Source organism: Copadichromis virginalis, linkage group LG16 (assembly GCF_057382275.1).
Source record: "Copadichromis virginalis isolate Kocher_CV1m ecotype Utaka linkage group LG16, C_Virginalis_male_GT1.1, whole genome shotgun sequence".
Taxonomy (NCBI): domain Eukaryota; kingdom Metazoa; phylum Chordata; class Actinopteri; order Cichliformes; family Cichlidae; genus Copadichromis; species Copadichromis virginalis.
Genome location: NC_140633.1, coordinates 9,877,043 through 9,903,821, shown reverse-complemented (window position 1 = coordinate 9,903,821; position 26,779 = coordinate 9,877,043). Strand labels below are relative to the sequence as shown.

Here is a 26,779-nt window from a genome sequence, read left to right as displayed (position 1 = left end):
ATTCAAAAACAATAATGGGCATAAACACAAAACATTCAGATAAAAACCACACAAAGCATATTATTATTTTACTTTTTGTAAAGTATACAATATATGCTTTTGGGTGTGTTAGGAAAAGAAGAAACTATACTGACTATAGATGTGTGGTGTAATTAAGGGTAAGTATGCAGCAGGGACACTGCACGCAGGTGTAGCAGTCTGTGCTATCCACTGACATGTCCAGGCTTGTTCTGGAAGCCTGTGGTGTGTCAGTGAGGTTTGATGAGAACGAAAAGTCTTAGTTATGGATCATGTGTTTCTAAGTAGCTGAAGCCAACTCTTTCTTACAGGTCACTGAACAATGAAAGTACTTTTAAATTGCAACCACACCTGCGCCTACACAGGTGATGTGCCTGAAAGTTCCTATTGACCCACTTTGATTTGAGGAAGTATTCTATAACAGAAGAGCATGTCAGAAAACAATGCAACCAGTGAGAAATGTATTAAAAACGTACATCACTGAAACAAACACTCATTTGATAATTACTAGGTATAACTAGCTAAAATCAGTGTACTCTAAACCAACAAGCTTGTAATGAATCCCAGACTGTGTAAGACTGTGGGAACTAAATGGCAACAGTAATAATGTAATAAAAAAGGATCATTAACTTATACATTAAGAAGCTAAATGATTCAAAGAAAGCTACAGTTTTTTCAGATGTCTACAAACTGCTGCTGCTATTGTTAAACCATGCTGCTTTAAAGCTCTGGAGTTTTGCTTTTCACATACTGAAAGACTAGTTAAATGCAACATATTTAACAAAAACTGCATAATAAATGGTAACAAAAAACATTAAATTCCTGAGTAGCTAGATTTATCTGACAATAGCTTTTCTCCATTTAAGTCAACGGTGTCAAACATAAGGCCCAGGGGGCAACATTGCTCCATGCAAAGTGCATAAAATATATTATTACTTTCCAGTAATCTCACTTCAGCAATGTGGCACACTTGACATTTTGAAAAATGTTAAGGTGAGCATAAACTTTGGACTTTTAACAGTATTTGAGGTTTTGTAGCTTTTGCAAGACCTCTCCCATGAGCATCCAAACTACACCAAAGTAAATAAGAAATACATCAATAATTAAATTAGAACAGTGCATGTTTCTTTCATCATCTACTATTTTTGAGTCACAGTAAAAAAAAAAAACATATAAAATAAAAGAAAAAGAAAAAGACAAAAAGAAAAACTGAGTTTTTTGGTTTTATAATTACAGGACAGTCTGGGCAATGAGCAATTTATTTCTTCCAGTTTAAGCACAAAAAGTTTTTCTTTTATTTACTAAAGCTGCATTTTTTTTTATCATGTAGAAAAACTCAGACACACTGCTGAAATTTTATTTATTTTTCTTCTACGGAGATATCTCAGGCATTAAATGTGCATTTAAACTTCATACTGATAGAAAAGAGAGTTTCACTGGTTCAGCCCACTTAAGGTCAAACCGGGCTGTATGTTGCCTCTGATCTAAAATAAGTTTGATATCCCTGATTTAAGGCCACCTTTAATTTAAGCCAGCTTTGTTGTGATTGGCTGCCCACTGGAACCAGAAGGTCTGAGAAACAGAAAGTGGGTGGAGCTATGCTAACAGCTAGTCTGAAGGCCTGAGCTTTTGGTTAAGATGGATTGCCGTCATCTATGGCTTAAAAAGTAACAATACTGTAAGGTAGTAATATGAACATTAAAAAGCATTAGAAATGTTCCTCATTAACACTTTATTTTGGTTAGTTTATATGTAAAATCAGCACAGAAATCACATCTTTTAAGCATTTCACACAGCAATAGATTTTTCCCATATACCCCCCTCCTCATTTTACATAAAGCACCAGTCTGCCGAACACTTTCCAAACCCGTCTCCAAGGAAACCTAGTTGACTGAGGATAGTACGATGAAGGTGTGTGTGTGTGTGGTAAGGGTCATAAAAGGTGCTAGGAAAACAGAGTATAGAGCTGATCCTACAGTAACCTGTGTGCCAGCTCAACACAGCGAGGGCACAACATTTCACTTTCACTGTGTGTTATACTTGTATAACTATGCATGTGACAAAGGAAGAACCTTGAACCTTGAACAAAAATCATCCAACATTCCCACAACAACCAGAAAAAAAGCTTCTTAACACATTTTGTAAATGTATCTGTGTGTGTACCTGTTTAGACATCTTTGTCGGGACCAAAAACTGGAACGTTACTATACTTGTGGGGACCAACAGTCACTTATAAGGACAAAGGTGCCTGTCTCCACGAGTTTGAAGGCATTTTTAAGACTCAAAATGTGGTTTTAGTGTCCGAGTTACAATTAGGTTATGGTTGGGTTTAGACTAAGGGTTAGGGTAAGTGGCTATGGAAAGCATTATGTCAATTAGATGGCCTCACTAAGACATCAAATCGAGAATGTGTGTGTCTGCGCAGTGCTTTCAGATGAGAATGGTGTGTGACACATCAGAGCCAACTGTGAGTGACATGTTTGTTTCCAATGACAAGATAACAAAGAGAAAGACAAATACAGGAAAAAGCCGGTGACAGGGATGAGTGTAAAATGCATGCAGGGTTGCTTCTCCTTTCTCCAATAAAGTTGGATTACATAATTGTATTTATAGGGGAACCAAGGATGAAATCTAAGGGCAGAAAGTGATTTATCGTATACATTTTTTTTTTCCTAGGAGCAAAGCACTTTGGGAAATATGATTATCAGTCATCAATTTGAGAATTAGAGGAGTATGTGCTACCACCCTCACTCTCATTTCCTATCTGTATTTCCACTGAAACTGCCGACTAAAACTAATGAGCTGAGCTGTCCTATGCTTGGAGTGGATGCACAAATGTGACACTGAGATTGATCTGCTGTTCAAACTCTGTTCCAGCAGTTTCTCCCTCCCCGCGTGAGCAAGAAATGCATTTATTTGTATCTGCCTAGTAACACAAACAGATTTCGAGTCACGACAACATCGCCTGCATTAATTAGGTTTTTGTTTTCCCAGGTTCTGGCACGATGAGATGAAAAAAAAAAATTTTCGTATCCTGTGGTTACATCATTTTCAGGTTTTCACTCAGGCTGAGCTCATAACTAAAGATGCTCTTTGTTGCTCCTGATATACTGATATTTTTACTTAACGGTAAGGCATCTATGTTTTCTTCTATGGCTGTCAGAGGTTCCCTCTACATAGTTGCAGTAACTGTCTCTCTTCACTGCAGTCTGTATATGTGTTTTGAAACACTTCAGTCCTCATGGGAACTCGCAGTCTGCCCGGCTACAGGAGGAAGTGCTTTGAGAGGCTCTAGCCCAATCAGATGCCTGGCTTCTGGTCAGCTGGCTGAAGCTCAGCGCTGTGGTCCAATCATGAGGCAAAGTTTGTGGTCAGGTGACAGATCAGACCGGCTCACAGTGTTTTGAAGCAGATGAAAACAAAAGCTAATGTTGCTGTCAGTCGGCCAGCCAGCGGCCTCACTGTGCGCAGGGCTGAAAGGAGCTACAGAACTCAATTAAACAAAAACAGGGTTTATTATAACTGCGGCAACAAGCGAGTGTGTGTGTGGCTAAGAGCCTGACCGATACACTTAAAGCAAGCAAGGCAGGCAAAAACTATTGAATAAAATGGTAAAATAAAATAAAATAAAATACATGCATGGCTTTGCAAATGCGCCGACGTTTTTGCACCTCCAGTCTAATTAGATGCTGATCTTGGTTCATTGAATGTTGCATAACTTGCAGAACAGTTGCCATGTTTGTTTCCAGGTTTAAAGCTGGTGACATCGCTTTTAAAGTTCTTCTTCATCAGTTTGCCCTCCAAGACTTCTCTTAAGCTTGTAACCCAGGACAAACACCCCTCCCGCCAACCCAAGAGAAGCTTTGACACCCCCCACCCTCCAGATGGCCACTCATACACTCAACCCCCACCTCAACATTACACACACATTCACACAGAGTTCACCGTGTGCACCCGTTTAAACCACAGAAGCTCAGACAGTCCAACAACTGTCATCAAGAGCTTCGACCAGACACTGAGAGTTAGCTGGCGCGTATGTTTCGTGGGGGGGTGGCGGCTATGATAAGCCAACAGGAGGGCCACTGGGTTCTGCTTTATCCGGAGGTGCAGTTAGTTCCCTTCTTATCCAGTCAAAACCCAGCCAAGGACGCATCTCAAGCCTTTAAATTGAATTACTTCCTCTCCAAACAAGATTTCAGGAACGTCTGTAGACTGAAGCTCATCATTTACCGTCAGAGCAAGCTCCCAAGTTCATTAATGTCCTCTGCTAATTTTTGGGCCACTGGTTAAAGTGTGAATTTAACAGGGAATCTAGTTCAGTAGTTCAGTGAAGTTTTTCAACTAACACACACATACACAGGTCTGATTTTTGTGGTTTGATTCCCTGACAGAGATGCATACTGTATAAAAGAGAAAACATTAAGGCTTTTAGAGCATCCAACTCTCCTTCTAAGCAGATATTATGCACTAATATAGCTGAAATGACAGCAACGCTGTTGTCTTGACTGTCTTTATGTTTACGGTAGCTTTCTCAGAAAACATAGTTATAAAAATCAGGACAGGCCTTATGAGAGACTTCCCTTATGACATTAGTATATTAAATGTTTATTAACATTATTTTGCAAATGCATAAAATAAAGTAAAAAAAAAATCTACCAAAATTCCAAAAACTCAGATCTGATCTAAAAGCATTACAGGTCCATAGTCAACAAAGATGTGGAAAACCTGAGTGAATATCCAACTCCTCCGACTTTTAAACAGCCTTTCATTTGTTGGCATTATAAAGCAGCACCTCATAATAATCAGTAAAGATGGTTGTATGACCTGAGAGGCAATGCACCAGCTTCAAAATACTGCAAAACAACTCTAAAAGATCCCACAAATGCTCCACTACCTAGATGGTAGCCTAAACAGAGGCTTTTAGTCAGAGTTATCAGGCAGAAACAGGTCACAGATAACATAATGAAGGGGCCTTTGTACAAGATGCAAGCTAGTGCTATGTGGAAATCAATAAAGGTGGAGTCCTAGGAAGAGGGAGAGAGAGCGAAAGGGGGAAGAGAGGCATGAAACCCATCTAAGTACACTACACTCGCGTGACAGATCCTCCGACCTTGGAAATATGACTGTGTGTACGTGTTCGTACTCACGACAGTTTAGCTGAGCTCCAATCTGAAGAAGGTGGGAGAAAACTAAAAGACTGTGATGAAAAAAATGCTCCTGTTGATTTTACACACACATAAACGACACCTATTGTGATATTAACAGTGTGAATAACTGCAGCAGCATCAAAATATTTCTGGGAAATTGAATTGATGCAAATTGTAAATTAAGTCAATGGTGACTAAGCTGCAACACTCCTGTATTTGGCTCAGATATCAGTCTGATCCTGGCTCAAAAAGCTTGATCAGATATTGGTGCCAAGTCTGTTCTCTTGTATGTTTTTCTGTGTTTGCGATGTCATCGGTCAGCAGCGGTAAACAAGCACTCATAAGAGGGCGAATACTGCATGAAAGAAGCGAACATCAGTTTGGCAGGATTTTAACATAGCAGCTTTTCTTCTTTTGCTTAATATTTTTTCACTTAAGCACAAACTCTTAAAGGCTCTACACCAACTCTTTCTCTCGCTCGCCTTTTTAACTCCAACTCTTATTATGTTCAGTTTAAGGCTTGATGGTAAAACAAGAACACAACAAGACTCACACATTAACCTCCTAAGAACCGAACTCTTTCATGGCATGCATTTTTAATTTCTCCTTGCAATTCGGGCTGATTGGGACCTGATGAATATAAAAACTAGGGGTGTCAAATTATCGCGTTAATTGCGATTAATTAATTACAATGCTATTTAGCGCGTTATGTTTTTTAATCTCGTTAATCTAATTTTTAATCTCTTGACGTCATTGATTTTGTATGAGAGTTGCTATGTTATAAAATCCGTTTTTATGTGCTGGGCTCCTTGTGCTTGACTTGTTGGGGGTGGAGTCACGTCGTGAGGTCAAGGTGAGAAGTGGTGATTAGCTTACAGTGTGGATATGGAGGCGCATCTGAGAGTTGTTGGCCCAATGAACGGGAAATTTGTATTTCATAAACGCCCCGACGGCACCATTGACAAAGGTAAAGTGGTCTGCCTAGAGTGTAAGAAGGAGTTTGCTTACCACCGAAGCAGCTCAAGTTTGGCCTATCACCTCAACGCAAAGCACCCAGCCGCGAGTGCAGCAACAGCTAGCAGTGAAGACGTTAGCAATATAGCAAGCCAGAGCAAAGCTTTTTGCCAAACAAAACTAGAGAATACCCCTCGTATGAGCAAGTCTGCGACCGACAGGCTGACTAATGTTATTGCCAAGTGGATAGCGATGAACTGTAGGCCGATAAATATAGTAGAGGACGAAGGATTGACAGAGGTGTTGCAAATTGCGTCCAATGACCCGTCATACAAGCCGCCGTGCAGGACTACAGTAACGACCAAAATCAGCAAAATGTACGACGGCGAAAAGAAAAACAAACTTGAGATTTTGGCGGAGGATTCTCCCAACTGTGTTGCTATAACCGGAGATCACTGGACCTCAGCTGGCAACCACAGCTATTTTGGGGTGACTGGACACTTTATTGATAGTGAGTGGAACCTCAACTCATTTGCACTGACCGTCATGAGAACAGAAACCAGGCACTTAGCTGATAAATGCGCCGAACAGTTCCTCAAGGTAGCAAATGACTGGGGTATTGAAAACAAGATATCCACCATTGGCACAGACAGCGCAGCAAACATGCTGGCTGCTATGAGAGCACTTCCATATGAGCACATCGCCTGCAATGCTCACATTCTCCAGAGGACCATCACGGTATGTCTCGATAGCAGTGGTTTTGTCGGTGTACTGGCAAAGTGCCGCAAGATTGTTGGTCATTTTAAACAAAGCCCTGCGAGTACCACAGAACTTAACCAACAACAAGTAGCACTCGGAAAGAAGAGCGATCAACTTATACAGGATGTACCCACCAGGTGGAACTCGACTCTCGCAATGGTCTCACGCCTCCTATGTAACCGAGAGGCTGTCCAGGCTACGTTGGACCAACAGAACCACAGGTTGGTCTTGCCAACCGAAGCTGAGTGGGCGAAACTGCAGAGGCTGGAGCTCCTGCTTGAACCATGCAAGTAAGTTCAAATAAACACCTTCCCATTTTAATTATATAAACTACTGTTACATGTGTAAAATCAAAATTAATGAACATAACAAGGAACTTTTAAGGACAATTAAATTGGAAATCAGTTACACTTTGATTTAAATGAATCCAGCTAGGTTTATTTAGCAAACCTCTCCACCTCTGCAGGTATGTGACAGAGCTGCTGGGTGGTGAGGCCTACGTCTCTTGCTCTGTAGTGCTGCCTGCTTTTCGCCATCTGTACCGTGTCATGGACATTACTGATGATGATCCTGCCTACGTGGTGAAGTTCAAGAATGCCTTCCAGAAGGATCTGGCAGCACGACGAGCTAATGGCAACGAGATATGGTTCGAGGTGGCCACAGCATTGGATCCACGGTTTAAGGATTTGAAATGTCTTCCAAGAGAAAAGAGGGAACAGGTAGGACAATAAGGTTAAGCTGGACTAATGAGTCCAATTCATTATCAAATCAAACTTTTATTTATTATATGGAACACAAAGTTCTTTACAAGATTAAATAAAATAAAATAAAAAGCACTTAGTTTTAATCACAATCATTCATTCATTCATTCAGCACTGCAATGTCAGTTTTATTTTTCATTATCTGAAGCAGAGGAATTTCAGTGCTGTATTGCTCAGAAAAGAGCAACTCTGATGTGCTAACTTGCAGCACTTAATTTATTTGATTTTATTTGTATTTATTTTTCCACTTATTTTACAAAAGAATACAACAGTATGTAAATGGTTGCATCTGTTTAACGTTTGTTAAACAATAAATGAGTTTATAAAGTCACTTTCTTTGTTATATCAGTCTTTTGGTCTGCCACAATAAGTTGAGGGCTTTCCTCAGCTATTTTTAGGTGAGATTAAAAAAGAGATTAATTAGATCAATTAATTAAAAATCATAATTAATTAATCTCTATATTTTTTTAATCTCTTGACAGCACTAATAAAAACAAACAATTATCTTTTTACCTGATTTTGCTTTACAAGGGTATCCACCTATGAGGACATTTGTTTTAAATTTCGATAAAACAGTGGCAGTATAATGTCCTCATAAGTGGATATCAGGCCTTTGTAGAGCAAAATTTATTATTGTGGTCTAGACAACCCAAAATGTGATGTCCACATATGTGGACGCCAGGTCCTAGGAGGTTAAGCTGAAATCCATGTAAGTGAGATAATTAAGATAAATATATGATGGTAATTTCCCCCAAAGCCAAGTTATCAGTATCCAAACAGAAAAACCAGAATCAGGGCAACTCTAACAGTGTTATTACCACATTGGCATTTACCCATGAGACTGAATATTTTAGAGAATGGCTATTTTTATAAATCCCCAACGACAGAGGATTTGAACATAATGTCATTTACTTAAAAACTTCAACAAAAAAGAAGAAAAGCAAAGAATGCCATTTGATGCCTGCTCTATAAAACAAAATGGATCTGCTGTTATCTTTTGTCGAGGAATAAATTTTCCTAAAAGTGATTTTTTTTCCTGCAGAATTTCCATCTGGATTTTAGCTTTAGCCCTGTGGTTGTTGAGTTTTAGAGGACGAAGATTGCTGGCAGTTAGGGAAATATGACTGATGTAACACACAGGAAACATTAAGCAAGGTGAAGCTGAAGTAAGCAAGGCTACTAATAACATCTCATCACTTGCCAGTCCTGGCATGTGACATAGTTTATGGGCTGGATCATAGAAAAATGGACTCTTGTGCCTATCGTGTGTGTCAGCGTGACTGTAACTGAGAACAGAGGAACAAACACAGAGGGATATCTGTTCACAACGAGACCTAATCAATCTAATAAACTGCAAAACACCTTCACTCCAAGTCTTACAACAGCCTCCTCACACTGACAAACAACTGCACCACCTCAGCTTTTAAATTACATTTGGCCTTCTTATCGCTCTCATCCGTAGATACTTAGAGTAAGGAAAACTGAGGCTCACTGACTCTAACGCTGAGAGAGAAACAACACAGTACAGGCCAAGAGAAGCACATACAAGAGATTAAGTGGATGTTTATCTATTTAAGGCTGGAACAACAATTCGAGTTTGACTGAAAATAATACAAACTAAAGAAGGGGTAAAGAAGTTCAAACCCCCTGTAGACAGAGGTGTAACAGAACACTGCAGCAATATATATCAGCAAATAAAACATATTACACTAAGGGAGAGCAGAGGAGGAAGAAAAAGAGGAAGAAAAAGAGGAAGTAAAGATGAAACCTCGTGTCAAACAGGTGGAGATATTTAAATAAAGATTGAAGCTCAGAGTTTACATACCCACATGGAATCTTTTTATATTTAAATATTCAAATTATGCTTTGATTTATTTTTTTTATGTACTAACTGGAACCCGATGCAACCTGTTAATAGCATGCGTGGAGACTGTCCGTCCTCATCCATGCTGAACGTCAGTGAAAATAATAATTGGGGATTTGCCAAACCCTGACTTTCAATTGATGCACTCTGAGACGTTATCATATCTATACAAAACTAATTACAAAATAAAAATGTGATTACAGAGAACTTTAAGCCTGGCCAGTAGCTCCATGTCAGATTTCAGTACATGGCAGTTTTCAATCTTTAGTGCTACAGACATTTTGGTCCATACCAAATGCTGCCACGGTGCACTCATTTACAATACAAAGGCTCATTTCTTTTGTTGCTCATTTTTGGAAATGTAGCATCTACAGTTTGACACGGCACACAGGCAGAGCTAATGCTCTGGACAAGCCATCTGTTTGCACTGTCTGCACGCTTGCATCCATCCACCTAACACCGCATACACACTGTAGCTGAGTGTATTATATAACAACCTTTCCAGGAGCCAGCAGACACAAAACAAAAAAAATAAAAGAGGGCTATTTGTTAACTAAGATGGGTTTTTATAGACATGCATAAGTGAGACAAACACAGCTGATGCTACTGTCTGGATTTACATGTGGCATCTCAGACATTTAGCTGAGCCAGAGGAACAAATGGGGAGTTTAAATATAGTTTAATACATCTAATATATCAAAAATCCTCCTCAGAGGCATTCAAATAGGAATCAAAGCAATATTTTACATTGGCAGGCCACTAATGGGTCTATTAATGTCAGTCTGAGTGTATTTGGTTACTCACTTCAGGAATGATGGATTTACCAGTAGACACCCCTCATGCCCTATTATGGAAGTTTTTTGAAAAATATCTCTGTTCACATGAAAAGCCAAGAAACCATATCAAGCACTGTCAAGGGCAAGTTAAAGAAACAGGAGGCAATATGACCCTAACCAGGCAGAAATATTGGCCAATCAAAAGCCTACAAACAATAAAGTGGTAGAGTCTGATGTTTACTGGAGCTGCACACCTTTCATGTTGCAAAATGAAATCTCTGTAAACACAGAAACGGAGTTGGAAGGAGTTTTTTTTTTCCAGTGATCCAAAACGCTGTTTACGTGTGGACGAAAAGCCAAAACACAGATACAAAGCTTACCCCACCACAGTGCCGCACCAAGAGTGTGAACATGGCTCCATTGTGGGGCTCTGCTTAATGTGGACAGCCCACACAATGGGCTGCCCAACACTGCGGCGCCCAGATGTGCTCTAAATTTCAAACCAGTAGAGGGGCCCACTGTGGACAGCTCACTGTGGACCCACGTGGGCCAAAAGATTGCATCTTTGATGGGTATTTGTCTCGATTTAAAAAGCATCCACACACACAAACAATCCTTTTTTCCAGACTAACTGATAACACCACTTCAGCAATTTCAGGTGAATTCCTGAAAAAAGAAACCTTTGCTTTGTGAAAAATATTTTAACAGAAACATAAAATATGTACTTAAAAGCACAAAGGGACTGATACACAATTACATCTCAAAAACTGTAACTAAGAGCTGAACAGCAGCAAGTGTAGCCACTTTTTTCTCTTTATCCTGATCAGTCCTAATTCTCTCTCTCTCTCCTCCGTGCCATCTTGAGGTAATCAAGCCAAGGTTTTCCAGTTTTGGGTCAACCAACACATCGGCCACAATGGTTGACTGGTATCAGCAAGTAAGAGGAAATTGACTGAAGGCAGTTACCAATCCTGTGAGGTCAAATGAGTTATGTGCTTGAAATTTTTTTAAAAACTAATATGATAAAGAACTGAAATTAGTTAGATATTTTACAATGAAGTTCTCTCAACTGATAAATGTAAGAAAATGAGGAAAGGGAAAAAACATTTCAAACTATTTAATATATATTAATATAATAACATTAAATACATAAATAATCCTTTTATTTTTATATTTTGGTCGCATTTTACTTTAATCTATTGCTTTGTGTTTATATTCTGTGAAGAATCAATTTTTTTAGCACAGGCAGCGATCTCATCTTTTATATTGTTGTTTTAATGATCAGTTAAACTGCAATCAATGCTGTGCTCAAGAGAACACACAAAAAAATAAAGATCAATAAAAGCAGTGAGGTAAACTTGCGACTAGAGATTCAATCTCCAGCAGAGTTAAAAGTGCCAATCTTGTTCTGGTGACAATGGTGTAAAAATGAACGCAACAAATGGAAGCAAATGTCATCCATGTCAAAATCTCTTGAAATACAAAAGAAAAAACTAAATCTTTCTGCTGATGGATGAAAGGATCCTCGGAGATTCACCAGCAGAAGCAGTACAGTCACTGCATCAGTCCGCACCAGTGCGAGCATCAAAGAACATGACCCAGATACTGTCTGAGGCTTGTGGCTTATTTTTAGCTTAACTTTAGCTAGCAGGCACGGTTGGCTACTGCTAACAGATTCATTAACAACAGTAGCAGGGTCACCTTTGAGTCGAATAAAAAAAAAAGAAAAGTGCTTCTAAAAGAGAAAGTCACCTACAACTTATAAAAGATTCGAGCACTACAGGCTTGAGCAATGTGTTGAAGCACTTTTGTGAAAACCTTTACACTGAAAGGCTCGGGAGCAGTTCCATCAGCGCTTTAGTGCAACTTCTCCATGAAACACGGTGACACAGTTGGGTTCCTGTTACTGCTATCAGTGGCAGAGCTTCCACTTCTTCTGTCTGGAAAGGTCACAGCAGATAAGCGCAGCTCTGATGGTAAAGAAAGTTCCCCATAGAGAGGTGGCAGGCTTTTGCTGCTTCACTTCCTGTGCTGAGAAAGGTCACAGCAGACAAGACTAACATTCCAGTTTGAATAGCCGGAAGGCCGGTGAGCCGGCTTTGCATGAGCCTATTCCTTCTGACAGCTTTGTAGTTCCTCCACTTTACAGAGCCGGGGCCCCGGCTATAAATAGCTTTACCCGTACAAGTTATAAAACAAGAGAAATTTAGGAGGTGGGTAATAATAATAATAATAACGTGCTCCTGATGAAATCTTTTTTTAATAGGTTTAAGCTCGTACACCATTATTTCTGTGGATATTCTGAGTCAGTGAAATGTAGATATTTATTTTTTAACACATTTAAACATCCAGCCTTTATTAACCCTTTAGAGCCGATCGGAGCGGGAACGCTCTGTTATGCGTAACTATTTTTAAATCCCGGTAGCACTGCAACCACGTAAGCTAGCGCAAAAATTTTTTTTGCATATGAAACCGGAGGAGTTGTACTTACATATTGTGCCATCAGCTTGTCCTAGGTCACGGTTTCCTTCCACATAAAGCTTTGCAAAAACTGCATAAAAAGCGCTTGCAGGAACAAAAACATAATATTCCAGAAACACGCTTTGCCGGTCCGATCAGCTGTTCAAAACACTTCCTACGTTGGAATAGACGTCAGCCATTACCTGGCCGAAACCGGAAGTGACGTCATTTTCGCGGAAATGTAGTCTTTTTTGCGATCAGGGCCTCAGGGCCTATACTGCTCTTTTTAAAAGTTATCTTTGACTTTATGACTTTCTGTGTCGTTTCTGGGATGCTTAGGACTCATATTGCACTGCTGGAAATAGTTTATTTTGATGCATATGCTGCTTTTTTGCAAATTTGCAGTATAATATTTATTTTCGTTTTTCCTGCAGTGTATAAAAATTGGTGTATTTCAAAAATAAAACTATGAAGACACTCAAATTAAATTTCCTGTGGTGGGAAACTATTTTGTGCAACTTTTTTGTATTTACAGTTTTGAGGGATAAGCCTCTTAAATTTCTCTAACTACAAATATATGTTAAAAAATCAAAAACGATTTTCAATTTTTTTGTAGTTTATTGCACTTTTTTGCAATTTATGTAATTACTATGCACTTAATGAATACATATTATTAAAATCTGGGCTATAATGGTTGTATTGATGTATAGCAACTTGAAATGCTCCCAAAAATGGCTCCACAGCATGTAAAAATATAATATAAGCTCTGGCGGACTTGGTTCTATGGTAGGTCTTAAAGGGTTAAGGAAGTGGCTTTTGTCAAGATTGAAGATTGTAGTGACGAAAACACACAACAGTGGAAGTTTCCACTTGGATTAATCATCATGTTGAGTTGTTAGATGATAAAAAATTATTTTGTCAGTCAATTATTTGACTTATTTGCAACTTCTCATGGAGAAGTTGCACCAAAGCGCTGATGGATCTGCTCCCACGCCTTTCAGTGTAAAGGTTTTCACAATTATTTTTGGTTTCAGTTTGTCAAATCTGTGGATTTACTGTAGGTCAAGTACTGTGCATACTCATTAGTCACAGTCCTAGTTTGTAGCACTACTGGATAGGGCTGTTCGATATAACGATATATATCGGTTGACGATATAAAAACGTCTATCGTTTCATTTTACGCTATCGTTTGTTTCGTGGTGTCGCAAAATAAACTGTTTACGGCAATATTTTTTCATCATTTTGATGGTCACTGTAGTGGCTATATTAATTTCTTAAAGTTCTCTCTTTCTCTTATATTTAATATAACCACACTATGGACGGACAAGCGCCTGTTTTTATGCGTTGTCGTTAGCAACAACGACGGTAAAACCATCGGCCGTCCGCTTATTTTCCACATAAACCTTTCACGATAAAGCTCAAGATCCTGTTGAGACTTTTCAAAATAAACTGAATCACGTGAAAGATTATGCCGAGTATTTATGGATGAGAAGCAAAAAAAATAAACCTTAGCGTTCTAACCAAACGTTAGAACAGGCTTTTCCCCGCAGCACGCCGTGTAATAAATACTCACAAAGAAAACGGCGGCCGTTACAACTTATGTCTAAAAATGTATCGTTTCATGCATCGGTTAAAACACTCGACTCCAGGTACATGACGCCCAGCTGGAAACACTTCCCGCAAGTCGAGCTGCCCGAGATTCACAGAATTTACAGAAAATGTAGAATTTTTGTGATTTATATCGTTATTGGACGATAGATGTCTTATATTGGGATATGAGATTTTGGTCATATCGCAAAGCCCTACTACTGGATACTACAAGTCAAGATTCATGATATTATTTCAGTCACAGAAAAAGCCAGATACACCAGCTACCTATCAGGTATGGTGATTCAAATGAACTGGGTGTTTTTAATGATTGGGGCGATCGTGGCTCAAGAGTTGGGAGTTCGCCTTGTAATCGGAAGGTTGCCGGTTCGAGCCCCGGCTTGGACAGTCTCAGTCGTTGTGTCCTTGGGCAAGACACTTTACCCGTTGCCTACTGGTGGTGGTCAGAGGGCCCGGTGGTGCCAGTGTTCGGCAGCCTCGCCTCTGTCAGTACGCCCCAGGGCAGCTGTGGCTACAATGTAGCTTGCCATCACCAGTGTGTGAATGGGTGGATGACTGGACGTGTAAAGCGCTTTGGGGTCCTTAGTGACTAGTAAAAGCGCTATACAAATACAGGCCATTTACCAATTACTTTAAAAACATTTAAAGAAAATCCAATTGTTCTGCAGCTGTGGGGCAATATTTAATATTCAAAAACAGCACTGCAGTCACTTCATTGAAACAAACTGAACCTCGTGGAAGATGCAGATGCTGATGTAGACTTGCAGCAGGTTGAAGGAAACCTGAAACAGAGCCTGAGTACTTAGACGTCCATGTATCTGACAGATCAGCTATGCATTCAGTCATACGCTGAGGTGCATCTCCTCTGAGACACTTGCAGTAATGGTGCTCTACCCAGCAGATGACAGGCAGCTGATAGAGAGCCACACCCAGCTTCACTTTATCAGCAAGGAGAAAAACAAGCATCTTTCCTGTTAGAAAGTCAGGATGAAGACTTGCACAAGAAGTGAAACTGCTTTGACAGGAGGTTTATTATCTGTTCTATCTAAACAGATTTTTTGTTTTACTTTCAGCCGTGAGATGATTTAGTGTTTTATATCACAGTATTGCACATTTTGCAGGCATTACCTTAAACTTCAGAAAGATTTATTATCAAAATGCAACAAATCAAAAAAAGGATTGATTTTTGCAGCTGTTAAAATTGTTGCAACCTAACATTTAATCAGATCTAAAGGTGTTATCACATCTACACTTGGTTCTTTTCACTGGCTTCCTGTGAAATAAACTAAATTATAAACAAGTAGCAGCATTCATGATGGTTCCTACTGGGGAATAAATCAATGTTATAACTTTAAATGCGTTTCATCTTTCCCCGTAACGTGGTCATGAGATGCAGGTGAAATCGAGAATCGTAGTGCTGATGCTTCTACGTCCAAAAACAGAATACAGGGAACACTTGGTCTTGTTAGCTGCACAGAATATCTGGCACTGGAGTTCCACTGGTACACTATATATTGGAAGCACTACAGATAAAATCCTCACATACCACTGAAATGGCAGGTTAGAGAACGATGATTACAAAACACTGCACCAGGGTGAGGCGGTACATATTCCACCTCTGATACGAGGAGAACAGCCTGCTGTGCAATCTGGCTTTCATTTTATTCACATCTCTTTCTAATCATTCACTTAGAGTTCAAGTCTTTTTTTAACATAAAAGTCTAATTACCTTAGGTTTTCACTCATTTTCCAATGATCAGCCACAACAATAAAAAATTAAAATAAAAAAAATAAATAAATACTTTTTTTTTAACTCACACCTGTCCAACAGTGTGCAGGTCCCCTAAATGCCTTTAAATAAGCTCTGACCCATCGAGGTGGTGGTGATCCATCCTGTGCTGTCTGCTGACACCAGGCTCATGGGCACTGGATCCTGAGGTTGGGATGCTGGGCGGGTCTTCCATGGATCAGGCTTGTCCCAGCGTATCCTGCTCCATTTGCATGGTGTATACCTCCTGCAGTTTTTGCAGTATTTTTGAGGCACACTGAGGCGGGGTGTTTAATTTGCTTTTTGATTTATGACTTAAGGTGGCACCTGCATGAATGCCAGGTTTCCCAGCAGAACACGGCACCATAACAAGATGAGCCAAGTTACCCACTGTGCCTGTCGGGCATTTTAATCTTGTGGCCCATCTGTACTTTTTAATAAATACTTAAGGGTGTGTAAAGGCCTTAAAGGGTATAAATTCTAATTGCTCATGTAAAAACTGGATATTTCCAGGCTTTCCACATTTGTGGAAATTATGTTATTTCAACTGATATTTTGTACTCCCTCTAGCATGTTGATAATAAGCTGAACATGATCCACAGTGTGGTCTCCTACTCCACTTTAAATCTCATATTATTGCAGAATTTTTATAAATCTGAAACCTCTGATATACATCGTGTGGATACATGACAGAACAACAGGAACAGGGCTGTGGTTTTTCTAATCTAGCCATCAGAGCACAGCCATTAACTTCTCCTCACTATGCTGATGACTTCCGCTGTTTCACTGCTTCCTCACAAATTTCCATTCACTCTACAAATGAGGTAACAAGCTTCATCTTTGGGGAGTAAAGCCAAAAAGCTTATTCGTTTACTCGACTCAGATACTTTGTTACAACTTTGTAATACGGAGTGAGCCGGTGAGCCTGAAACAGTGAGTAAAGGAAAGAAGCGCAGCGAGACTCAAAGCTCAGAAAGTCATAAATGGGTTAAACCATTTCCTCAGAGAGAGGGGGATTCCCAGCCCCACATGCTGAGTGCAGCCTTACACCGGAGTTTTAAAATTTCCTCCAGGCCCTCTCTTCAGCTTTGATTGAACTTTTCCCTCACCTCCCACTGTTTAAATGGAAACAGAAACACTGTGACCTCTGCATATTCATTTGTTTCTTTTCATGTTTTTTGCAGATGTTTCAGCTTTTCATTTCAAAGAAATCCAGTGAAACCTACACATTACGCTAAACTCGAAACCCCGTCGCGTGGAGGCAAACTTGTCGTCTGGAATGTTCAATTTAATACGTGGCTTGCACAGCGGTGTGAATGATGCACTGAGGCCCTCGTCTTTATTTTCTACAAGCAAATTAAAACACTGGTACCTCAATGGTGAAATCTTCTCTCTTGCGTATTTCATCTTTTCTGTCTTTCTCTCCCCAACCGCTCTACTCCCTCTCCTGTTTTTATTTCTCTGCCCCAACAGCTGTTGTCGGTGCACACAGCTGCAACACTCCTCACTCTGTCATGCTCTGCAGCTACTCGCCAGCCTGGGAAACCTGACCAATCGCCAAGTGTGGAGGATCAAGTGCACATGTGCAGACCCAAACACACACAGGCACACACATAGGTTTTTGGGTCAGATGTTAGCGAGGCAGGCGGCACAGACAAGCACAGGGAAAAAAAGCCTCAGCTTCACTCAAACCCTGGTTGGCACACGTAATTATGATTCATTGAATCCTGAGGAACTAAACTCAAAATGTCAAGGTTAATTTGTGCTTCGGTGCATCAGAGCATTTCCAAAACCACTTGTCCCCTGCTCTAATGAAACGTTTACAGCCACCGTCGCCTTCCACTCCCCGCCAACCACAAAGAAACAAACAAAAAAATAATAATTCAAAGTAAATCGAGATCTCATTCAGTCTTGTTTTTCTTGCAGCACCGAAAAAACAAAAACAGCCAAACAAACACACCCACTGTGTATAATTACAAGGAGAAATTTCGCTGCACACACCGAGCGTGCATTTATAGAGGCTCGCCTCAGGGCCGGCCTCGCCATCCACGACTAGAAATTCAAAGTGACGCTCCTCTCAATAAGAGGAATCGCTCGGCGCTGCCAGCGACTTGTGTAATCCCCAAAAGCAAAGATGCAGTAGAGCCTTGTACTCTACTGTGAACACCGATGCCTAACGTACATGTGTAAATACGAGAGGTCAGACGAACATAAGCTCACAAAATATGCTTGCATAAGACTGGACTGCCAGTCCTAAGACTGCCCAGCCAATATTATTGGGTGATATTAGCCTTTTGCTGATGTGACCTTATTGACATTTATGATGGCCGATAAATGAAAATTGACAATATATAAATATATGGGAATATTATATTTTATTAAAATCAGGCTTAAGAAACCTTTATTATGGGTCTCGATTCACACTTTAGGACTGTATTCATTAGCAGAGCCAAAGCAAATCTTTGTCCACAGTAACTGTTCCAGATGGACTCTATCGAGGCTTTAACATGATCTCATACCATTGCTACCATATGGAGCATGTTAACCAGCTAGAGATAAACAACATAGCATATATCCATCCATTCTTTTTTTCTACTTATCCACTTCAGGATTGCAGGACCACTAGGTGGTGTGGACAGTATAAAAGATGGACGTGGCTACAATAATGTCACCCACTAGATTCTGAGGTTCCAACTGAAGCCTTGAGATAAGCATTTCTTTATCTTAGTAGCCGAGTGGCTAGTGACTGACAACTTATAGCCAATGAGCAGGGAGTCCTTAATTTTAAAACACAGGCTTGACCAAGAGTTATAAAATAGACTTATTCAATTTGAAATGAGTGACTGAGCCCATAAATTCAGAAACATTTATGGAGGTCAAGTAAAAAGATATTTTCCCGCAGACATCTACAGGACCAGAAGTCCTTTTTTGCAACCACAGCTATCGCCATATAGTGGGCCTTGCAGGTTTAAGGCACTTACGCAGCGACTTCATTTTTGCGATAGGGAGGCAACCTCCATTTTTTATACTGTCTACGATTGGAGAACATATTTATGTATAACTTTAATCTATTTTCAATCTTCTTCATGTCACGATTTCTAGCACATGTTACAACCTCCATAACAACAGTACTAAACATATTATGAGGCTGATGTAACTCTTTCTTAAAGTCTTTTTGGGCACCAAAATAAAGGCAAACACTAAAAATGTAGTTTTGTCATTCGAGATCTTGCTGCTATCCAGTTCAAAAACACTGGCTGACAGCTGCAGTCATACTTAAATGGCGGAATTACCCCCTCCCTCTGTGTACTGTCCAAAAACAATTCTGTCATCCAAATTAAATCACGATTTAATGCTTAGTAAGAGCTGATTAAGCTAGCTGACTGTATTAAACCCCTGCCTAGCTTACCTTATGCATAGCAGCCCCGAACTTTTCCCAGACATTCACCCATCAGACTATAACCTCCTAGTTCTCTACTCTAAAATCTGTGTGACGTCCAGATGCGCAGATTTAAGAACAGTTCATGTGATAAGACTGGTTTGTTCACAGCTAGCAAGTAAAGTCATGCCTCCTGCACGTACCAGAGAGGTAACACACTTAAATTAACGGTGTACTTGCAGCACTGAAAACACAGCACCGGCACGCACTCCTCCCACTGTGTGCGACATGTAAGAAAGAACAACTTCAGACAATGTCATGTGTGTTCACGTGTGAAAAGAGCTCGACAAAACCTAAAGTCAGTTTCAATTAATCCTACAAAAAAACCTGGTGGAGAGAAAATGTGCACCACAAATCTCAGTCAAGGTGTTTGTTGTTCAGTGAAATTCAGTTGGAGTTATTCCAAAAGGATTTGGGCTGGGCCAATGCCATTGCTAGAATGCATCACAGAAGGGGGAAGGAAAAAAAACGCACAAACATACACATACGGGGACTATTTTCTAGCTTCAGGAACATAAGAGTGGATTGCAGATTTGACTTGCAATTTGTGCTACACAAGTGTCAGATGTTGCAAATGACTGCAGGTCACAGCCATCCAAGCCTTACCTGCTTTGTGTTTTACATGATATTCATGTGACATATTTTGAAAACAAACCACAGCAACATTCAGAAATGCAAAAGCTTTATATGATACAAAGCTGCATGTGTGTGAGACGCTATTTTCCAGCAGCCAGCTCAACAGAAGCTCTGGCAGATCCATCAGCTGTAACCCATTCCTCCTTTTTTCCCCTGTGCTCTCAGCTTTGCCAAATAACAACAACAGGGTGATGTCGCTGCTCTGCTGCTCATCTCTGCCAGGCTATGGAGGTGGAAAACTGGGCTGCAAGAGTACCAGGTCTCCGTCAAATGCCTTTTCCGCTAAGTGTGATGGGATGAACAGGCCTACCTCCTCCCCCCTCCCATTAATGCAGCACAGGGCCGCTCCAGCAGAAAGGCCTGCCGGGCAACGGTGTGCACAAATGCGCAATGAAACACCGCCCACCCAATGGCGCACAAGTCGGTCAGCGTGGTGAAGCCTGTCATGCACGGATTGGGTCGGCCCTGTCAGTGCGAGGCAACGCGTGCACTGTGCAAGGAATATTTCACTGGGGTGTGGATGAGGAGAGGAGGAGAAGAGGGAGGAGGGATCTCTTCAGGACCAAAATAGGCCTAACGTTACCGGGATGATGTTAGCATCGTTGAATAACATTAAGATGAAATAATTAAAATAAATAAATGGATGTAAAGCAGAGAGAGAGGTCAAAACGCTATCAGAGATAATCCAGTCCAGACCGCACTGGTCCCAAGTGAAGGAGGGGAGGGGGTAATGTTATAAAAACGTGTTTCTGAGACCGTGAGAGAGGAAAAAAACATAAATGCATGTTTGTGCTCCAGTTTCCGCCGCCAGTTTGTTCTCAGATGGTGCTTAAACACACACACACACACACACACACACACACACACTGAGAGAGATGGAGGCTCAGACCAACCTTGTAGACTTGTCCATATGTACCATTTCCGACCACTTCCACCAGCTCGAAAATCCCAGCAGGATCCTGGATTTAAAAGAAAAAGACAAACCGCAGAAGCGGATTAATTGATTCCCCGTAGCAATTACAAGCGGGTTCGTTCGATGCAGGAGCCGGCTGCGCCCGGTTCGCTTCTCATGCCAGCGGATATAGACAAAGAAAAGCTGCCGTAGGGCTGTGTCAACAACAGCACTGCCTCGCTGTGTGATTGTATTTTTTTGTTTAAAAAAATCTGAGGGAGAAAGAGGGTAAACGCGAGCGTGAAAATGTCACTGTGAAGCACACTCACCCTCAGGGATGCCAGGTCTATGTCCACCAGACTTTTAGCCGGAGAGTCGTTCGCCATTTTCGTTTAAAAAAGGTGGTAAATTAGCGGAATAACGGCGTGTTTTAGTCTCCTTCAGGCGGACGGCGTGTGTCTCATCCTCGGGTAGTTTTAATTTTAATCCCCTTACTAATATTTTCAACCCAAGGCGCGTTTTTTTCTCGCTATAGTCCCAGACAGAAGCTCCGCTGCTGCTGCTACATACCGACCAAGTGCCGGACCGCTGCCTGCTGCGCTCGCTCGCTCTCTCTCTCTCTCTCTCTCTCTCTCTCTATTCTCCGCCCTCTCTCTCGCAGTCAGTCCCTATGTCTCTCTGCCTCTCTTTCTCCTCATTCCCCGCCCCTTTATCCCAGGGACAGCACTAGATTTTCTGGGGCCTGGAACCAAAGTCACCCCCTCCTCACCACCCCGAAGTATTTCTGCACATGCGCATTCACACAAGTGGTTCAACAATATATAGCAGTTACAAACACAACCCACCTCTTAGGATTACTTATTTCTTCTTCACCACGCCCACCTTATTAAACATTAGCGCTGGAGCACTGCCTGATTTAAATCTCTGCAGGAAATGCCGTGGTGACTTACAACGTAAATGGAAATGCCTTTTAACCTTGCACCATATGCCTCCTCGTAAATCCGACGTGCACCTCCTGAGAAAAAACTAGATGTGAAAAAACATTTTAGTTGTTAGTTTAGCTTCTGACATATGCATTGCATGCAATAATACTTAAATTGTTATAAAACAAAACAAAATAAAACAGAAACATTTTTAAACAATAAAAACTAAGCAAGAAATCTACTCTGGAAACTCACTGATACCAACCAAATAAAAACCAAAATTCAAATTAAATAAAAATAACTAGAAAATACAAAACTAAAATAACTCTTGTGTATATTCAAGATTGCTAGAATGAGGATGCAGTTGATACTAGCATGGCTGATAACCGTTATTGCTGTGCAGAAGCTAGCGCACAGCTATCAAGTCAGTAGACACAAACTAATCACACATGGTTAGTCCATTTAAGTCCATTTAAGCAGACATAGCCCCATCCTGCATATTTATATTGCTTCTGGCTACTTTGTCCTCTCAACAAAGATGGGGTTATAGTTGTAACATGACTTGAGCAATAATTGAAATCTAACCATGTAAGATGTTTAAAGGGAAACTATCTCTCTGGCATCAACCAGATAGTTTGTTACACAGAACCTACTAACTCCCCTTTGACACTGTTTATAAAAAGGGCCAATATTAACACGTCATCAATGACTATAATGGGTTAAGGCACAGTCCTAGCTGCCAGTAGTCCGTCATGCAAAACATAGCTTTTTGGACCCTTGTGCGAAAAGCAACAACTAATCAGAGCAATCAGATAAATGACAAATCTAGTCAGTAGTTACAATGTAAGTAATTGTAAATGCGTACCTATTGGGAAGTCCTGTTTCATTTAGTAGTTTATTGCCTTCACGCAAACAGTTTTCCTACTTTCTTCTTTTCTTCCAGCTTTTGTTTGTATCCTCCCATTTCTCAGACAGGGATACAGGACAATTAGAGCATGTGAAATGGAAACAGTGATAAATATTTCAGTACTGCTGTCACTGCTCTGCAGACGAGCTGCATTATTTCCTGCTGCCATCCCTCTTACAGTACCTGTCAGCAGCCATGTCGCTTGTTAGCTGCATACTGATAACATATCACATCACGATGATATCAGCATCCTCTTTTACAAGTCATGTTGTATAATTTGTTCTCCAGCATCCCTCTAGACTAATGCTGGATGTGATGTGGATACTAATGTCTGAAGTAAAGGTCTGCTGGTTTACGGCTTCAGTCCAGGCTGAAAACAATTGATATTACCATGAAAAATGCACTAGAGACAATAAAGAGAAAAATATCCTGTTTGTGGTAGTTCTCTGGGTGAAAATGCACTGCTGGTGGTGAGTGGTTGGACTGCTTCAAGCTAATAGTAAAGCAAAATTAACTCAAACAACCACCCACCACAATCAGTGTATGCAGAAGAGCATCTCTGAATGCACAAGACGTCAAACCTTGAAGGAGATGGGCTACAGCAGCAGAAGGCCGCACTTGGTGCCACTCTTGCCAGCTAAGAACAGGAAACTGAGGCTACACCAAAACAAAAATGTAGCCAGGTTAGTTTTAGTTTCTGCTGTGACATTTGGATGGTGGGTGTAAACAACATGAAACCATGGATCCATCCTGCTTTGAGGTCATCAGAAAAGGAAGCAGATGATGGTCTAATGGTGTGGAGGATATTCTCTTTGCACACTTTTGGCCCCTTAATACCAGGAGAGCATCGTTTAAAGGTGATGACCTGTCTGAGTATTATTGGTGATCATGTCCATCCACTTTTTACCACTATGTACTCCTCTGAGGGCTGCGTCCAGTGGGATAATGTGCTATGTCACAAAGCCCAGATGGTCTAACTGATTTCATGAACAAGGCAGAGAGTTCACTGTAGTCAAATGGCCTGAAAAATGACTAGATGTCAATCCAACACAGCACATTTACACATTCACTCATTATAAGTTATATATGATAAATAATTATAAGTATAAGTTTACCATTTAGCACTTGGAAGAACACACTAGTAGGCTGAAACTTAATGACAAAACTTGGTAGATGCACTGTTGTGTCTTCACGAGCCATAAAACCCAATAATGTCCCAATAATGACAATTTTATTTGCAAGTTTGGATGAGACAATTCAAACTTTTTGTATTTTTAAATTGCAGCACTCTATTTACATCTGTTGTTTTTATCCATCAGCAGCTCTTCAGTCAGTCAGTTCAGTTTCCTGATTCTTGTTCTGCAATTTGTCCCCAGTCTGTTTTCTGCAGCGAATTCACTTTGTCTGTTTGTTTGTTATTTTTGTTCTCTTTTCTATATCCATGTCCATCCCTATGCTACAGTTTTACATTTCTCTGGTAATCCAGATGCTAAAGTTTTGCCTCGCTCACTTTGAACTGTCAATCCACGTACACCAAAAAAAAAAAAAGGAAAACAAAGAAAAAAAGAACATCAGTTAGCCCACATGAAACTAAACCACAGGAATCTGGAGTACAAGTTAACATATACAAACATACCTTCAGTATCATGTTTTCCATTGTGAAAAGGGGCACTTTAAATAAAAAAGCAAAAAACACAACTTTGATTGCATCATTATAAGAAAATGAGATTCACAGATTTTTACAACAATTACATTTGGGGGGGAAAGGACTACATGGGAAGGAACATAATGGAGTAGCAAGGACAAAGTATGAAGACATCAGAAGGCAAGAATTGGGTCATATGAGCTGCTGTTTCACATCCTGTTGGGGATAAAAATAATTTTGCACTGTGCCCTAAAACTTATGGTCTTGCCCGCTTGATTGAGTCTTTCCTTTGAAGGTGATGAAGGGGGATGACCCAAAGACATCAAAGTATCAACCGCTGGGTGTGCCCTGCTTTCATGTGTTATCTATAGAAGGGATATTTTGGAGATTCCAGGCTGGACATGTAAATTAGGCTGCTTAGTTTATTCTAGACCTGGAAAATATACTCAGACTCTTCATGAGCCTGCCCAGAGTGACTCATGGAGGGCACCGCTCAGTGTTTGCTGAAGCTCGGCTCCTCAGTGTTTGCCCATTTGCAAGTATTTTCTTTTCGGCTTTCTCTCTTAGATTTTCATAATGCATGTTTATCTCAGATGGTTCTTCACCAAAGAGCTTGTCAGATCGCATCAAAGACGTGTGTCTGTGGGCTTTTTTTTTTTAGCAATCTCTTCTCACAAGGTAATTTTCCATGTGTCAGGTTACTCATCTGTATCATCTGTATCTGAGTTATGTCTTGCTACCCAACATAATGATGAAATCAAAAACAGCGCCGTGGAAGGGGAAGTCAGAAGGAGAAGTTTCTAACGACGCGCACGACCGGGCTGAACCTGAAATAACAAACAATACCATTTAATCCCTGTGACAAACACACCCACTGCCACTGATCCACACCTTGGAGGTGGAGGAAGTGGCTTTTGTCACTGGACATTCATGTTTGTATTTCTAATGTCATCGGATGGTACTCACACACAGTGACTCAACAACCGTGGCTGTTAATCAGGTCAAACAGGGACTAAGAGCTGGATTACAGAAAAGGCTTTGATCCAGATATTTTCCTTTTGTGTGTATGTCGCTTTTTAAAAGATCTAAGTTTTAGCCTGAACAGTTTTAACTGTTCAGAAAGTAAAAATGGTTTATAAGATGAGAATAAGAGTAAGAACAAATTGCAATTGTAATAAGCAGGTTTTCCAAGTTTTATTATAGGGTGAGGCATAACCATGAGTCCATTCACGGAGCGTTAGCTATTAAATATCTTTAACACCACTCATCACACTGATATTTTTAAACTGGTCTGTTACACTTTATGTACATAATGGCACACACAAATGTCTGGTTTGCTATCTTTGTGGGGACCTCCCACTGGCATAATGCTTTCCCTACCCTAACCCTAATAATCAAAGATGAATGCCTAACCCTGACTCCTACCCTAAACCTAACCATAACCCGGATGGGTCGAACACTGAGCTAACACTCTGCTTGTGTTTGATCTACCACAGCTTCCTCCTTCATCCTCTGTGCCGTTGAAGTCGTGATGTGTAACTGCATGTCAGCATGTCGATGAATTTGAATTTGCAAGATTTGCCATTTCGTTGCATTCAATGGTAAAAGCAGGATTGACAGTAACTAGTTTTACCTCAGCCTAGGCCTCAGTCCCATTGATTACCTGAAGCAGGACATGTAACTGTTGGCAATGCTAGTATGGCTTCCCACCACTAAAGGCCTGTTGGTGTATGAATGAAAAAGATGGCCGGGGTGGGAAGAAAAAACACCTCGTGCTCTTTGAACCTAGAAAACAGGAGGCAGAAATTACATATCTGGACAAATATCACTAGGCTAAGCATATTTATGTTTTCTGACAGAGAACAGGGGGAACAGCTAATTTTCTTCTAAAATGCTGCACTTTTCTTTTCCTTTAAAGGAATCACTATGTGTGTGTTCAGTCTCTGTATGATGTTTCGTATGTGCACTTTTGATCCCTTTGTCCTGAACATGGCACAAGAGAAAGACTCAATATGAAGTTCATCCACATCTCTTAAAAATACCAAAATCTGTGTGCATACTGTGGTTATTTGTGTGGTTGTAAACGATGCTGTTTATCAGATGGCAGTGCTGTCATGATGCTTTTGCAATGTTGACAAAACGCACTTTGTGTTACATCAAAGACGTGTCAGAACATGATGGATGTTCTACATGGATGTGATGATGATGCTACCATATTCTTC

General features: G+C 40.5%; 1 protein-coding gene and 1 pseudogene across 2 annotated transcripts in view; one reads left to right on the top strand and one right to left on the bottom strand.

Moving 5' to 3' along the window:
• Positions 1–21,690, bottom strand: part of LOC146690247 (mitogen-activated protein kinase kinase kinase kinase 4-like) — a 106,839-nt pseudogene extending 85,149 nt beyond the window's left edge. The window contains exons 1-2 of the transcript XR_014915743.1: positions 21,412–21,690; positions 21,084–21,149 (exon numbers count right to left, since the gene is read on the bottom strand). The product of XR_014915743.1 is annotated as a mitogen-activated protein kinase kinase kinase kinase 4-like (transcript). The remainder of the gene's footprint in view (positions 1–21,083; positions 21,150–21,411) is intronic.
• On the top strand, positions 5,818–7,653 carry LOC146690248 (E3 SUMO-protein ligase ZBED1-like). Its single transcript, XM_085435218.1, has 2 exons — positions 5,818–7,168; positions 7,345–7,653. Exons 1-2 carry the CDS (start codon positions 6,051–6,053, stop codon positions 7,607–7,609), a joined length of 1,383 nt encoding a protein of 460 aa, XP_085291344.1. The 5' UTR covers positions 5,818–6,050; the 3' UTR covers positions 7,610–7,653.
• Positions 21,691–26,779: the final 5,089 nt, after the last annotated feature.